At 50.3% G+C, this 14,032-nt stretch overlaps 1 protein-coding gene across 1 annotated transcript in view; it reads left to right on the top strand.

Moving 5' to 3' along the window:
- Rrp12 (ribosomal RNA processing 12 homolog) overlaps window positions 1-14,032 on the top strand; it is a 36,576-nt gene that overhangs the window by 15,556 nt on the left and 6,988 nt on the right. Inside the window, exons 13-30 of the mRNA XM_057779198.1 lie at window positions 824-938; window positions 2,367-2,509; window positions 2,630-2,751; window positions 4,097-4,161; window positions 4,251-4,413; window positions 4,789-4,943; window positions 5,056-5,123; window positions 5,581-5,674; window positions 7,723-7,881; window positions 7,985-8,065; window positions 8,728-8,833; window positions 9,024-9,131; window positions 9,592-9,749; window positions 10,935-11,026; window positions 11,142-11,309; window positions 11,415-11,584; window positions 11,800-11,925; window positions 13,902-13,951. Coding sequence (XP_057635181.1) covers window positions 824-938; window positions 2,367-2,509; window positions 2,630-2,751; window positions 4,097-4,161; window positions 4,251-4,413; window positions 4,789-4,943; window positions 5,056-5,123; window positions 5,581-5,674; window positions 7,723-7,881; window positions 7,985-8,065; window positions 8,728-8,833; window positions 9,024-9,131; window positions 9,592-9,749; window positions 10,935-11,026; window positions 11,142-11,309; window positions 11,415-11,584; window positions 11,800-11,925; window positions 13,902-13,951 — 2,143 coding nt within the window. The remainder of the gene's footprint in view (window positions 1-823; window positions 939-2,366; window positions 2,510-2,629; window positions 2,752-4,096; window positions 4,162-4,250; window positions 4,414-4,788; window positions 4,944-5,055; window positions 5,124-5,580; window positions 5,675-7,722; window positions 7,882-7,984; window positions 8,066-8,727; window positions 8,834-9,023; window positions 9,132-9,591; window positions 9,750-10,934; window positions 11,027-11,141; window positions 11,310-11,414; window positions 11,585-11,799; window positions 11,926-13,901; window positions 13,952-14,032) is intronic.

A 14,032-nucleotide genomic window follows, 5' to 3' on the forward strand; every position in this document is an offset into this window, starting at 1 on the left:
CAGCTCTGTTGCTCGCAAGCCCCAGGTATCTGGATCCTCGTGAGTGGGAGAGCAGCACTGGCATTTAGCTCGGCATTCCATGAGCAGGAACCGCTGACCCTGTGCTAGAACATCGGTACTAACCCTCTAACAGCTGGGAAGGGGAGGTCTTTGAGTTCGAGAAAGGCTGACCACAGAGTCTGCTGGGCTGCCTGCAACACCTATGAGGAGCCATTCACAGACATGGCCACAGAGTGCTGAGCAGTCCCTGGGAAGGGCTTGGGGTCTTGGGTGTCTCTCCTGGGTCTGTTTTCTCTCTCTTGGTTTGGCACTCTGGTGTCTAGTTCAGAGGGACAGAAGCCAGTTCCTGTGCTTATGGCATGATGCTTCAGGAACTCTCAAGAAGTAGCCCTAGCCAGCATACTGCTCCTTGTTGGCCCCTTTCTACCTTGGGTCCCCAGAGGCTCAGATATTGTCGGGGAGATGGGACCAGCCAGGGTTACACAGAAAGGGTCTGAAAACCTTCCTCTCTGCCTAGGCCACCTGTTCCCAACCGTCCTCCCTCAGATCAGGTAGAGGAAGCATAGGACAGCAGCAGTACACAGGCCGAAGAGCCCAGTACACAGACTGCAGGTTTTCATGGCTCTGAGCCTCGGTTTCCTCATCTGAGGATGGAGCTTATCATGATCTACCTCATGAGGCAGTAGGAATATTAACTGAACTCAGCATGGATACTTTCTGAGCATTGGATGGGCCCTCCCCTGTAGGGGTCTGTGGGTCACGGGACCAGTACCTGTTGTTTCCTGGGACGATGTGATCATGGCACTGACTGCTTCCTTGACAGGGCAGTGGAAGAGGGCCTGACATACAAGTTCCATGCGGCCTGGAGCTCTGTGCTGCAGCTGTTGGCTGTCTTCTTTGAGGCCTGTGGAAAGCAGGCCCATCCTGTGATGAAGAAGGTGAGATGGGGGCTGCTGGGCCAGGGCACTGGTGGCACTTGGCTCCTAGCCAGGAAGAACAGGTCTACACTCTAGTGTTGACAAGTTCCCTCAGCAGGTGCCAAGTACCACGCCTCCAGGAAGGTAACTGAGCACTGTGTGAAAAGCAGCAAGGTGGGAAGGGAACCACTGTCCTGTCCGGTTACCTTTGCTGAAGTTTATTTAGGATGCTGAGAAGTCCTGGCCCTTTTAGATCCCTAAAAATATTTATTTAAATGTGCATTGGTGTTTTGCCTGCACCTATGTCTATGTGAGGGTGTCAGGTCCCCTGGAACTGGAGTTACAGACAGGTGGGAGCTGCCACATGGGTGCTGGGAATTCAGCTAGTGTTCTTAACTGCTGAGCCACCTCTCCAGCCCTCCTTTTAAATTTTTAAAACTTTATTTATTTATATTATGAGTGTTTATATATGTGTACCACGTGTATGCCTGGTGCCCGGGGAGATGAGAAAAGGGGTTTTAGATTTCTGGAACTGGAGTTACAGATGGTTGTGAGCCACCATATTGGGGCTGAGAACTAAACTACAGTCTTCTGCAAGAGCACCAGTGATCTTAACTGCTAAGCCATATCTCCAGCCCCTCAAATTTTAATTCTCTAAATGCTGTGTAACCACTGAATATAGCATTGATGTTTTAAATAGCCTTAGGCCTCAGAGTTTCTTCAGCCCAGGGTGAAATATCTTAAATACTGGGAATCCTGAATAGACCCCAGGACGAGGAACAGCTGGTGGCTCAGCTCCTGGGTCTTTCTCATTGTTTCTTCCCATTGCTGTCAGGGTGATGGGAGCCACCTTGGAGAGGACACTCAGCCAGGCCAGGGCCCTGATTAGTTAGGATTGGCAAACATGGCTTCCTAGCAACCAGGCAGAGCTATGAGAAACAAGCCTGGTTGGTACTAAGGGGAACTAGAGGGCGCCACTCTGCTTCCTCAGCTCATAGTTAGCTCTAGGCCAGCATTGGTCACACCTTCCATCCTTCAGGATAATTGGAATCTACATTTGTATGTGAAAATTTGTAGCTTTTTCATGTTAAATTAAGCAGAACTTTTAAAAGTCTTGGGCCTTGGAAAGGGATTGGATGCACCACTGAGTCAGCTGGGTCCTCAGTGTGTGTCTCTGGGGAACTTCACCTTGTCCAGAATCTGGCCCCATCCTTTGGAATGAAGCCTGGCCTCGTCTAGACCGTGGTGGATTCCTCTTCCAAAGTCAGATCTGAAATGAAATGATAATTTAGGGCCCATTCCATGGTCAGCAGAAAAATTGCATTTGTGTTGTTTCTGTTACCCTGGCGATTGATCCCAGACCGTGAACCTGCTAGGCTATGGCTCTGCTACAGTGTCACATGCGGGCCCTGCCGTCATGTCCCACCACGCATCCTGTCTTTGTTCCAGTGCCTCCAATCCCTGTGTGACCTGCGCCTCTCCCCTCACTTCCCCCACACAGCAGCCCTAGACCAGGCTGTGGGGGCTGCAGTGACCAGCATGGGACCTGAGGTGGTGCTGCAGGCTGTGCCTTTGGAAATCGATGGCTCGGAGTAAGTGGGACCCTGCTTGGGCTTTAGGAGCCGGGGGACTCATGCAGCTTGTTCTCCTCTAGGAAGGGTGTCCTTCAGTCTCCCGACTGTCACCTCTTCTCACCGAGTCCTTCTTCACAGGGAGACTCTGGATTTCCCACGGAGCTGGCTGCTGCCTGTTATCCGGGATCATGTTCGGGAAACACGACTTGGCTTCTTCACCACTTACTTCTTGCCCCTGGCCACCACTCTTAAGAGCAAAGGTGCGGCACCCTTGGCTATGTGCAGCCTGAGTCTCCTCCTCTCACATTTAGGAGTCCCAGCTGAAGAGGTCAGAAAGGGACTGAGTCTGGCATGTGCATTTGGCAGCATTCAAAAGAAAGAATCTTTAAGTAGACTTTTTCTCCGTGATTTATATGTGGGCAGCTGCCACCTGTATCCCCAGGTTCAATCAACTACACACTGAAAATACACAGGGGAGAAAATTCCCCGCACACTGTTGTATAACAGCCCTTATTTGGTGTGTCACTGTTGGGTTTGATACGATGTCGAGAAGTGACTTAAACAGGAGAATGAGTGGAGGTCGCATACAAACACCACACCATTTTGCAGAGGAGACTTAAACATTCGGAATCTCATGTCCATGGGGATCCTACAGCCAGTCCCTCGTGGCTGCCGAGGAAAGGCTCTATATACTCTTCTAAACCTACAGGTTTATGTGTGTGGTTTCAAAGTCACGAAGGTCTGCCTGCTCTTGCCTCCCGAATGCTGCGACTAAAGGCATGCACCACCATGCCCCCTGCTTTGAAATCTGTAGTTTCAAACAGCAATGAGGATTTTTTGTTTGTTTGTTTTTGTTTTGGGTTTTTGAGACAGGATTTTATTATGTAACCCTGGCTGTCCTGGAACTTGCTCTGTAGACCAGGCTGGCCTTAAATTCACAGATAAATGCCTAACTCTGCCTCCCAAGTGCTGGGATTAAAGGCATGCCTCCACTGCCCGGCAATAATTGTTTTTTTTTTTTTTTTTTTTTTTTTTTTGGTTTTTCGAGACAGGGTTTCTCTGTGGTTTTGGAGCCTGTCCTGGAACTAGCTCTCGTAGACCAGGCTGGTCTCGAACTCACAGAGATCCGCCTGCCTCTGCCTCCCGAGTGCTAGGATTAAAGGCGTGCGCCACCACCGCCCAGCCAATAATTGTTTTTATAAGATTTATTTATTTATTTTATGTATGAGTGCACTATCTGCATATACACCTATTACTAAAATGGGGGCTCATTCATGTTACCTGTAAACACTGGGGATGTTTTGTTGTTGTTTTTGTTTTTTGGTTTTGTTTTTTTGTTTTTTTCTTTTGAGATAGGATCTCATGTGGCCTTGAATTTGGTAAGTAATTTGAGGATTAACTTGGATTCCTGATCCTCCTGAGGTGTCAACTCTTATGACAAGATTTATAAATTTATTTTAATTACTTAGAATAATTAATGTTACTATCAATTTATAGGGGATATTACCTATATATCCTCATTGTAGGACTTTGGTTTTGGTAAAATGAAGCCAGTTGGCCATGAGGGTGGCTAGGGTCACACCATGTTTTTGTTACATCCTCCAGCAATGGATCTTGCCCAGGCCGGCAGCACAGTGGAGTCCAAGATTTATGACACACTCCAGTGGCAGGTGAGGGCAGCTGGGCAAGGGAGAGGGACGGGGCATGCAGGGGCACAAGTCACTGGGGGCACTTTAATTTCCAAATTCCTCCCTCCCAGATCTGGACCCTCCTGCCTGGATTCTGCACAAGGCCCACAGATGTAGCTGCCTCCTTCAAAGGCCTGGCCCGGACACTGGGCACAGCCATAAATGAGCGCCCAGACCTGAGAGTCACTGTGTGCCAGGCCCTGCGCACTCTCATCACCAAGGGCTGTGAGGCAGGTAAGTGTGGGAGCTAGTTAGAGGATGCGGGGCTGCTGAGGCTCACACTGCTCACACTGCTGTCTGCACCACTACCGTCGCTGCTGCTGCTGCTGCTGCTGCTGCTGCTGCTGCGATCCAGAGGCCAACACTAGTCCTTACCTCATGCTTCTCCCTGAAGGGGGCTGGCGGCTGCCGTGGATTGCCCAGTCAGCATCCAAACCCAGAGGCTCATGTTCTGTGTGCCCCACCCTCAGCCTTTCCTGGCAGAAGGTCCATCCTGTCACTCCCTAGTCCTGCCGCTGGATCCCCTAAAAGGACCTGCTGCCCTGCCCCCCAGTGGCTGGCTTACTCTTAGTTCTGTCCCTTCAATGCACACTTGGGTCCCCTTGCCAGAGGCCGACCGTGCAGAAGTGAGCCGCTTTGCTAAGAACTTCCTGCCAATCCTCTTCAACCTGTATGGACAGCCTGTTGCAGCTGGGGAGGCCGCAGCCCCTCGCCGTGCTCTGCTGGAAACCATCAGAACTTACCTCACCATCACCGAGTCTCAGGTGAGTGCCAGTGGAGGGAGGGACGCTGCAGTCGTGGCCAGGTGGGGCTCCTGAGCCATGGGGACCGTGCTGATGTGGTCACTCTGTTTCTCCCTCCACTGGGCACTGTCAGTTGGTGAACAGCTTCCTGGAAAAAGCCACCGAGAAAGTACTCGATCCTGCCAGCTCTGACTTCACCAGGTAAGATGCTTGCTTGCTCGGGGCTTCCTCACTTGTGCTTGGTACCAGAGGGCTCCTAGCAGAGGCCTTTGTATTCACTCTGGAAGTCTTGAAATATCACATCCCAGCTGCTCTGAGAGGTCTGATTAATTATTATTAGAAGATGAAAGAGGGGGAACCTAGAGATAAATGGCCTGGGTTCAAATCCCAAACCCCCCACCATTTCTCAACTCATGTGGCCTTGAACAAGTTACATGCTCCGCCTCGGAGTCCTCACCTGTAGAATGGGTGCAATCATAGTGCCTGCAGATGGCTCTGTGAGGAGGGGACAGGCTGTGTAACATGCCTGGGCACTGCCTGTGCTGAGTGCTCTATTCACCGTTCACAAACGCCTCAGGCCCCTTGTCCCCTCCCTGAACGGGAAGGGCCTTTGCCCTTCTCCAGTCCCTTAAGCCCCTTCCTGTTTCCCACTTGGCAGACTGTCTGTCCTGGACCTGGTTGTGGCCTTGGCTCCTCACTCAGATGAAGCCGCCATCAGTAAGCTGTACTCCACTATTCGGCCCTACCTCGAGGTGAGCTCCTTACAACTTCCCTCTCCTGTCTCCTGTTGTTGGTTGTTTTCTTTTACTCTTTTGGGAGGGGTCAGTCACCTAGCTCCCAAATAATTATACACAGAGACATAGTCTTACTTATAAATGCCTGGCCTTAGCTTGGCTTATTTCTTGCCAGATTTTCATAACTTAGATTATCCCATCTATCTTTCGCTTCTGGGCTTTTACCTTTCTCTATTTCTGTATATCTTTGTTTAACTTCTTACTCCATGGCTTGCTGTGTAGCTGGGTGACTGGCCCCTGGAGTAGTGCTCCTCCTTCTTTCCTCCCAGACTTCTCCTCCTGCCTATCCTTCTCCTGCCTCTCTGTTGGCCATTCAACTCTGTATTAGGCCAATCAGGTGTTTTAGACGGGCAAAGTAACTCAGCTCCACAGAGTTAGACAAATGCATCATTAAACAAATGTTCCACAGCATAAACAAATGTAGCACGTCTTCAGATAATATTCTACAACAGTCTCCTCGTCTTCATCCCTTGCTGCTTGCCCGATCACTCCCCAGCTGCTTCCACAATGCCTTCCCTTTGTGTCCTGTCCTGCCCATTTCTCACTAAGATGTGCCGCTGTGGCCAGGCGGTGGCAGTGCTTGGTGGCAGTGCTTGCCTTTAGTGCAGTACTTTAATCTCAGTGAGTTCAAGGCCAGCCCGGTCTACAAAGCGAGTTCCAGGACAGCCAGAGCTGTTACTACAATTTTATCAGACTGTTTTTGTTTTTTGGTGTTTTTTTGTTTTTGTTTTTATTTTGACAGAAATCCATGTATCTCAGACTGGCCTCAAATTTCCTGTATAGTGGAAGTTGGCCTGGAACTTCCTCCTCATCCTCCTGCCTCTACCTCCCAAGTGCTGTGATTACAGATGTGTACCACCACACCTACCCTTTATCAGGCTGTTATTCAGAGTCCTAGATAAATCCTTCATTTTTATCTTTTTAAAAACTACTGTTTTATTTCATTTGTTTATTATTTGTATGTGTGATGAGGGTAAGTGGATGTCTAAGGACAATTTTGTTGAATTGGCTCTCTCCTTCCATCCTATATGGGTACTAGGGATCTAACTCAGGTTGTAGGGCTCACACCATCAGGTAACAAGAACATTTACCTGCTGAGCCATTTTAATGTTCCTCCCCCCACCCCGCCCCTTTTCTTACTGTTTGGATCCAGATTCTCATGGATGCTAGGCATATGTTCTATGAGCTACACCCCTCTCCCCAGAGTCTTGTGTAGAGCAAGCCTGCCTCTGCCTTTGCTCCTGCTGGCCCTGTCTGAAATCATGCTGTGGCTTTCCTCTGTGCAGAGCTCAGCCCAATAACGTCCTCCCAGGCACCTGTGTCCCTGTTGCCCTGCCAGTTTGTATAGCAGCTAGAGGATGAATTTGCTTTGAAGGAGAATGTGCGGGTGGACACAGATGTCCAGGACAGGCTGCCTGACTTCAGGAGGACATCTCAGGAGGAGTCTGGGAACTCACTCCTTCAGAATTACAAGGAGTCAGTGGGGTAGAGAGGAGAGCGTGTCCTGGCACATTCTGATGCCTCCAGCCCAGGATTGAGTATTGGTTTTTTTATTAATTTTATTTTTATTTTTTTAGATTTGTTTAATTTTTATTTTGTGTGTATGTTTTGCCTGCATTTATGTATGCACACCATATGTATGCTTGGTGTCGTGTAGATCGGAAGAAGGCAGCAGATCCCCTGAAAGTTGTGGTTTGAAAGTGTAGTTATAGACAGATGTGAGTTGCCATGTGGATGCTGGAAACTGATCTGGGCCCCTTTAAGAACAAGTGTTTTCAGCTGCTGAGCTGTTGCCTCAGCCCTGGCATCTGTTATTTAGTGGTGGTAAGAAGAATGGTTTGGAAAACCAGTCTGGCCTTGTCCCTGACGCTATGGCTGCTGTGTCCAGACCTGACCTCTCTGAATCCCCCCTAGTGCTAGCCACAGTAGATGCTTGGGGAATGTCATGGGGTGGCGTGGAATCTAGTCTCCTTTCTTGTTATCTCTATGACTTATTTACCCCTCAGAGCAAAGTCCATGGGGTTCAGAAGAAGGCCTACCGAGTGCTGGAGGAAGTGTGTGCCAGCTCCCAGGGCCCTGCCAACCGCTTTGTGCAAAACCACTTGGATGATCTGAAGAAGACTCTGCTGGACTCACTGAAGAGCACGGCCTCCCCTGCTAAAAGGGTGAGGGCTCCGGGCCTGCCTGCCCTGCAAGGAGGAAGGGTGTCAGCAGGCAGACCCGGAGGAGTGGCACTGACGGATCCCAACGTTGCCCTTCTGCCCACAGCCCCGACTGAAGTGTCTCATACACATTGTGAAAAAGTTGTCGGCTGAGCATGAGGAGTTCATTGCCGCTCTCATCCCGGAGGTAAGTGGGTGAGGGGGCTGACAGACACGTGCATTTATGTTTTTCAATTCCTTTCTTTCTTTCTTTCTTTCTTTCTTTCTTTCTTTCTTTCTTTCTTTCTTTCTTATTTTTAAGGGTTTATTTTTATTTTATTTTTTTATTTTTTAATATTTTATTTATTTATTATGTATACAATATTCTGTCTGTGTATATGCCTGCAGGCCAGAAGAGGGCACCAGACCTCATTACAGATAATTGTGAGCCACCATGTGGTTGCTGGGAATTGAACTCAGGACCTTTGGAAGAGCAGTCAGTGCTCTTAACCTCTGAGCCATCTCTCCAGCCCATTTATTTTTATTTTTACGTGCATTGGTGTTTTGCCTGAATGTATGTCTCTGTGATGGTGTTGGGTCCCCTGGAACTGGAGATACAGATACAGACAATTGCCACGTGGGTGCTAGGAATTGAACCCAGGGTCCTCTGGAAGAGCAGTCAAGTGCTCTTAACTGCCGAGCCATCTTTCTAGCCCTTGTTTTGTGATTTCTTAAAGTGTGGTTTCCAAGAGGTGATGGTGAAGTGGGAGCTCTAATGGTGGTGAGGATGTGCTCCGCTCACTCTAGGCCTGTGTGGCTTACCCAGGCTGCCACCTTGGGCAGCATGTGCTAACAAGACTGTTTGGCCAGGTGATCCTGTGCACCAAGGAGGTGTCAGTGGGTGCAAGGAAGAATGCATTCACCCTGCTGGTGGAGATGGGCCATGCTTTCCTGCGATTTGGCTCCAGCCAGGAAGGTGAGACTGGAATAAACGGAAGGACACACTGCTTGTAGACTAGAAGACCCTTAAAGCCACTGGTTTGAGGAGAAAGGGTGGAGGGAACTCCTTCTGTTCTGGCTGTGGCTCTGAGTAGGCTGCTGTTGTAGGCCTGTAGTGCCCATCCCTGGGCACCCTGTCTTCAAGTGACTGTCCACTCTGCCCCCAGAGGCTCTGCAACGGTACCTTGTCCTGATCTACCCTGGCCTTGTGGGTGCGGTTACCACAGTGAGCTGTAGCATCTTGGCGCTGACCCACCTCTTGTTCGAGTTTAAAGGTAAGTGTTTACCTGAAGGTGTGGGGTGCCTTTTTGGTAAGAGTGCCCCGAGGGTCAGGCCAGGGTGGTGCCAGAATGGGGAACAGTATCAGGAGGTGGCAGGAAGACCCAGAACCAGGCCCGTTTGCTTCTTAGTTCTTTCCCCCACAAAGTTCTGCCCCCTTCCCTAAGCCTGCACCACCCAGCAGTGTGCAGCCCCAGTATCCTGGGACTTTTGTCGGATTGGTCAGAGGAAAGTTACCAGTTCAGGGACCTCAGTTCTGGTCCCTCCTCTCACCAACCACATGAAAGTTTGAACAACTTCACGAACCTCCTAGAGCCTCTGCTAGTCTCTAAAATGGAAGACCACGGCCACTCCGTGGGTGTGAGACCTGCAGAGAAGGCCCTGCTGACATCTGACCCATGAACAGGTCTTGGGTTTGGGTAGTTCTGGATTCTGACCCTGGCTGCCTGTGCACAGGGCTGATGGGGACAAGCACAGTGGAGCAGCTCCTGGAGAATGTCTGCCTGCTGCTGGCCTCCCGCACCCGCGATGTGGTCAAGTCTGCACTAGGCTTCATCAAAGTGGCTGTGGTGGTCATGGACGTGGTGCACCTTGCCAAGCATGTGCAGCTGGTGGTGAGGCCCCATTTTCTCACTGGGTGATGGGGGCTCCTGAGGTGCCCGTGTGGACTCCATGGGACTCGGGTCAAATTAGTTTAGAACGTTGTCATTATCTGCTGTTTCTTTGACATTAAGGAACCCTGGGAGTGGACTGTAGGAGAATGCTGTCTGACAAAGCACAATGCCACAGTATCTCACATTACCCTGTGTCCCTTCCGTAGAAGCCAGTCCAAAAACCAAGGGATAGAACTCCCCCCACCTTGTACAGATAGAGAAACTGAGACCAAATACCCATTTTCAAGGTCCAGTCTCAGAACTCGGACCATCTCTCCCTCTGCAGGACATCTCTTCACACCCTCTGTCAGGGCCTAGAAGGGTCTAAAAACCCCATTGGGTTGGGTCTCTGGACTTCTGCCCAGGGGAGACTACCCCACACTCCCTGCAAGCTGGAATAGTTTGCTAACCTGCTGCCCTCATTTCCCACTTGCAGCTGAGTTACGTGACACTTGAGATCCCTCTCACGTGTATCTTCTGAGTCAAGCCTTGGCATCAAGGAAGGGTGCAGAGATAGATGTCTTCCAAAAGCCTTCAGCCTAACTGGGAACCAAAGGTTTAAGAATTGGCTAGAGTGGAGATCTATTATGTCTGCCTGTAGTTAGAACTTATAAAAATCCCTTCAAAGGCTTTGTGGGGACTTGTTCCCTGACCCTACTGGAGACCTTACTGATAATAAGGTTTGCCACCCAAAGTTGCCACCCACACTAGGCAGGATGAGCATGGCTGCATGATAGAAAGGAAGCCTGAGACTATGAGGTGCTGGAGAGTGTCTAGCAATGTGGAATGAGTGGATTGGGTGGTACCTTTATAGCCACTTGGCAATCAGGTGAGCCTGGGCCTCAACTGGTAGCCTATGCTTTGACATTGGCAGTATCTTCTCATCGAGTTGCTGTAAAGATCCTTTGGAAGGACGTATGGAGACTGTTGTCACCGTGAAAGGATGGTCACAGCTGTTATGAGGGAGGGCCTAGGGGAAAGGGTTCCAAATTAAGCAAGCATAGCTGAGCCAAGGACAGGGCAGCCGGTACCACCTCCTTAGCTGGGCCAGCTGTATTGTGCGTGGGTCTGGACAGCAAGGACAGGTGGGCAGGGTGGAAGACATCCCATGCTCCTCTCCCTGACACCCTGTGCTCTGCCCGCTAGATGGACGCCATAGGGAAGCTCTCTGATGACATGCGCCGGCACTTCCGCATGAAGCTGCGGAACCTATTCATCAAGTTCATCCGCAAGTTTGGGTCTGTGAGCTTGAATGGGGTAGAGTTGGGGTCCAGGACTGTTAGTCTCTTCACGGGCCACAAGGAAGGTTTACTGGTTCCTGAACAGCTCCTGCCCCCTCTCTCCCTCACTCAGGTTTGAACTGGTGAAGGATCTGCTACCTGCAGAATACCACAAAGTCCTGGTCAACATCCGGAAAGCTGAGACCCGGGCCAAGAAACATCGTGCCCTGAGCCAGGCTGCTATGGAGGAGGAAGAAGAGGAGGAAGAGGAAAAGGAGCCCGTCCAGAGCAAAGGCGACAGGTAAGACCCTGAGGCCCTAGTGTACCCTAGCCCCAAACTTGTCCTGGCCATCTTTAGGTCCCCACTCCCCCAGGAGGACTTTAATGTTCAGCATCTCTAATTTAGCATTGAGGAGATTTTGGCTGACTCTGAGGATGAAGATGAGGAAGAGGAGAGAGGCCGGAGCAAGGAGCAGCGGAAGCTGACGCGACAGAGGAGCCGGGCATGGCTGAAGGAAGGTGGTGGGGATGAGCCCCTCAATTTCCTGGACCCCAAGGTGGCCCAGCGAGTGCTTGGTGAGCAAGGAGCAGCTGACATAGGAGCCCAGAGTAGACTTGCCTTGTTGCTGGGGTCATGGGTGATAGGCAGGGGTTGGCTTCTATCAATCGCCTGTGTGTAGGGCTAACAGCCCCTAGTTGGGAGCTTTGTATGTGTAGGCTCTGAGGGAGGAAGGTATGATGAGGTGGCTAGGCCTCACCTACCATCACCTCATGCCAACCTACTTCACTAGCCACCCAACCCGGGCCCAGGCAGGGCAAGAAGAAGGACCATGGCTTCAAGGTGAGCGCTGATGGCCGGTTGATCATACGGGAGGAGGAAGATGGAGACAAGGCGGAAGAAGAAGATGGCACTAAAGGTAGGGTCTCCCCAGTGAAGCAGCTGCTGTGGCAGCGAGGGCTGGAGCTGTGCGGCTTGATACTCCTTTGTTAACTTGAGGGCTCTTGGCTTGTTACACAGTGACCCGATACTGAGGAAGCAGAGGAAACAGATCTGAGCTTGCATCTAAGGCCACTCCTGAGCACTCTTGACTCCTCAGATTTTTCCTGATCCATGCTAAACATATTTTTATTTCATATATTATCTATACTTACTTATTAATTTACCTTTGACTTTTCTAAGTAGTATACATATGTATAATTTAAACAAAACTTGGGGGAAACTCCCCTCACTGTGCTAGATGTATCTTCTGCTTCTTCCCTATTCCTTCTTTGTTGTTTGGTTTGGTTGTTTTTTCATGGAAACTGGCTGAGCCTTTTAACTGATATAGAGGCAGGGAGAGCCAGCCTATGGAACACCCTGTCTTTTAAAAGAGTGCCAACCTTCCCCAACTGAGCTTGCCACTCGGTAATAGAGCACTTGTCTAGAACGTGTGCAGCACTGAATTCTGTCCCCAACACTGTGGGCAAGTATCTGCCTCCTGGTTCCTTCGGCTCTCACTGCTTAGCTCTGGGCCTCTGGCTTATTTGCTTTCCTGACTGTTGCTCACACTGCTCCTCCACCCATCGCTTGTCAGCTGCTTGTCTCTCTAGCTCCTGTCTGTGCTTGATATAAATGCGGCTTCTGCCGTTCCTTCTGCTGTCTCTTCCTGCTTCCCTCCAACCCTTTGTACTCTCCAGCCTCTGTGGACTTGGTGCCCAAACTAACTGTGACTGGGGAAGCCCATCCCTTTCTCCCTGCCTTTCTGAGTCTCTCTGTTCTGTAGGATCCCACGCTGGTCCTTCATAGTGTCTCCAGGGTTCCCTAAACACTAGGCCTCATCCCCACAGAACTCCTATGAAGCAACTGTCTTTCTTCTGTGCATCTTTAATCACAAACTGGCTTATTTCCTTGCAATGCTGGGGTTGAATCCAGCACTTGCTACATGCTCCCCTGAGCTCTACTCCCAGCCTCTGTGCAGGCTGCCTTTGCTCTCCTCTGACTGGTCTTGGCTCTGCTGGAGTCTCTCTGCCCTGCAGATGGTCGACTTCATACTTTTTTTTTCTTGTCCCTACTTGGTGCCAGTACACAGAGTGGGCAGAAAGCTTTGGGAGTAGGAGGATAAAATTGTCCTCTTGCTTAGTGGGGGCATGTATGGGGCGGGGCTGACTCAGGAGTCTGGGCTTTCCTTGAGCCACTCACGTCTTGAAGGGGCTTTGTGGTCTGGGAGTGGGGCAGCAGTTTGATCTCCCGTGGAAAGGGGACACAGGTCTGAGGAAGGCAGTTTTCTGGGCCTGGAGTTGATGTCCCTTCTTCTCGCTGTGCCGGAAGGAGTGTTGGCTTTCTGTCGGGACAGCTGCTGCACCTGACTCCACTGCTGTCTCAGCCAGTCATTGTGGCTTCGCAGTTTCTGGCCTGCTTCTCAGGCAGTGGCCTGGGTGGGCAGGTGGGGCTTTTACGTCCTGTAGGATCAGCCTCCTGCCACTGCCACCAAATGTAGTTTTTAACAAAATCTCTATTATTCTATTTACCAATAAGACTCAGAAGTCAGAGGCTGGTGTGAAAACCTGGTAGCTCAGAGCAGTTAAGGAGCAACTAACTGTCCTTCCCTTTTCTCTGTTGTCTCAGAAAGAGCATCCTCTGCTCTGCCAAACCAAAAGACCACCACGCTCAAAATCCCTCCCTACTATTTTCTGTGCATCTCTATCTGTCTCCAGTTTCTCTCTGACCCTAAATTATATAATTACTTTCTGTCAACTAGTTGGTAGCTCCGCCTCTTGATCCTAAGTTGATTTTATTTAATTAGCGCAAGCACAGACTTGGAGTTCACATTGTGATAAAATATCCTGCATAGGGGAGCAGGAGATAAAGTGGTTAGGATGCCCAAGTGCTCATGAGCCTGTCTTCTGACTCCAGGAGAAGATGAAGAGATGACTGACCTGATGGAAGATGCTGGTATCAGAAGTGTGAGTAATTTGTGGCTGCATCCTGGCCCACAGCTCCCACACCCCAATCCCCACATACAAACTGCATCTGCCCCACTCCCT

The sequence above is a fragment of the Chionomys nivalis genome, chromosome 8 (genome assembly GCF_950005125.1).
Source record: "Chionomys nivalis chromosome 8, mChiNiv1.1, whole genome shotgun sequence".
Classification (NCBI taxonomy): domain Eukaryota; kingdom Metazoa; phylum Chordata; class Mammalia; order Rodentia; family Cricetidae; genus Chionomys; species Chionomys nivalis.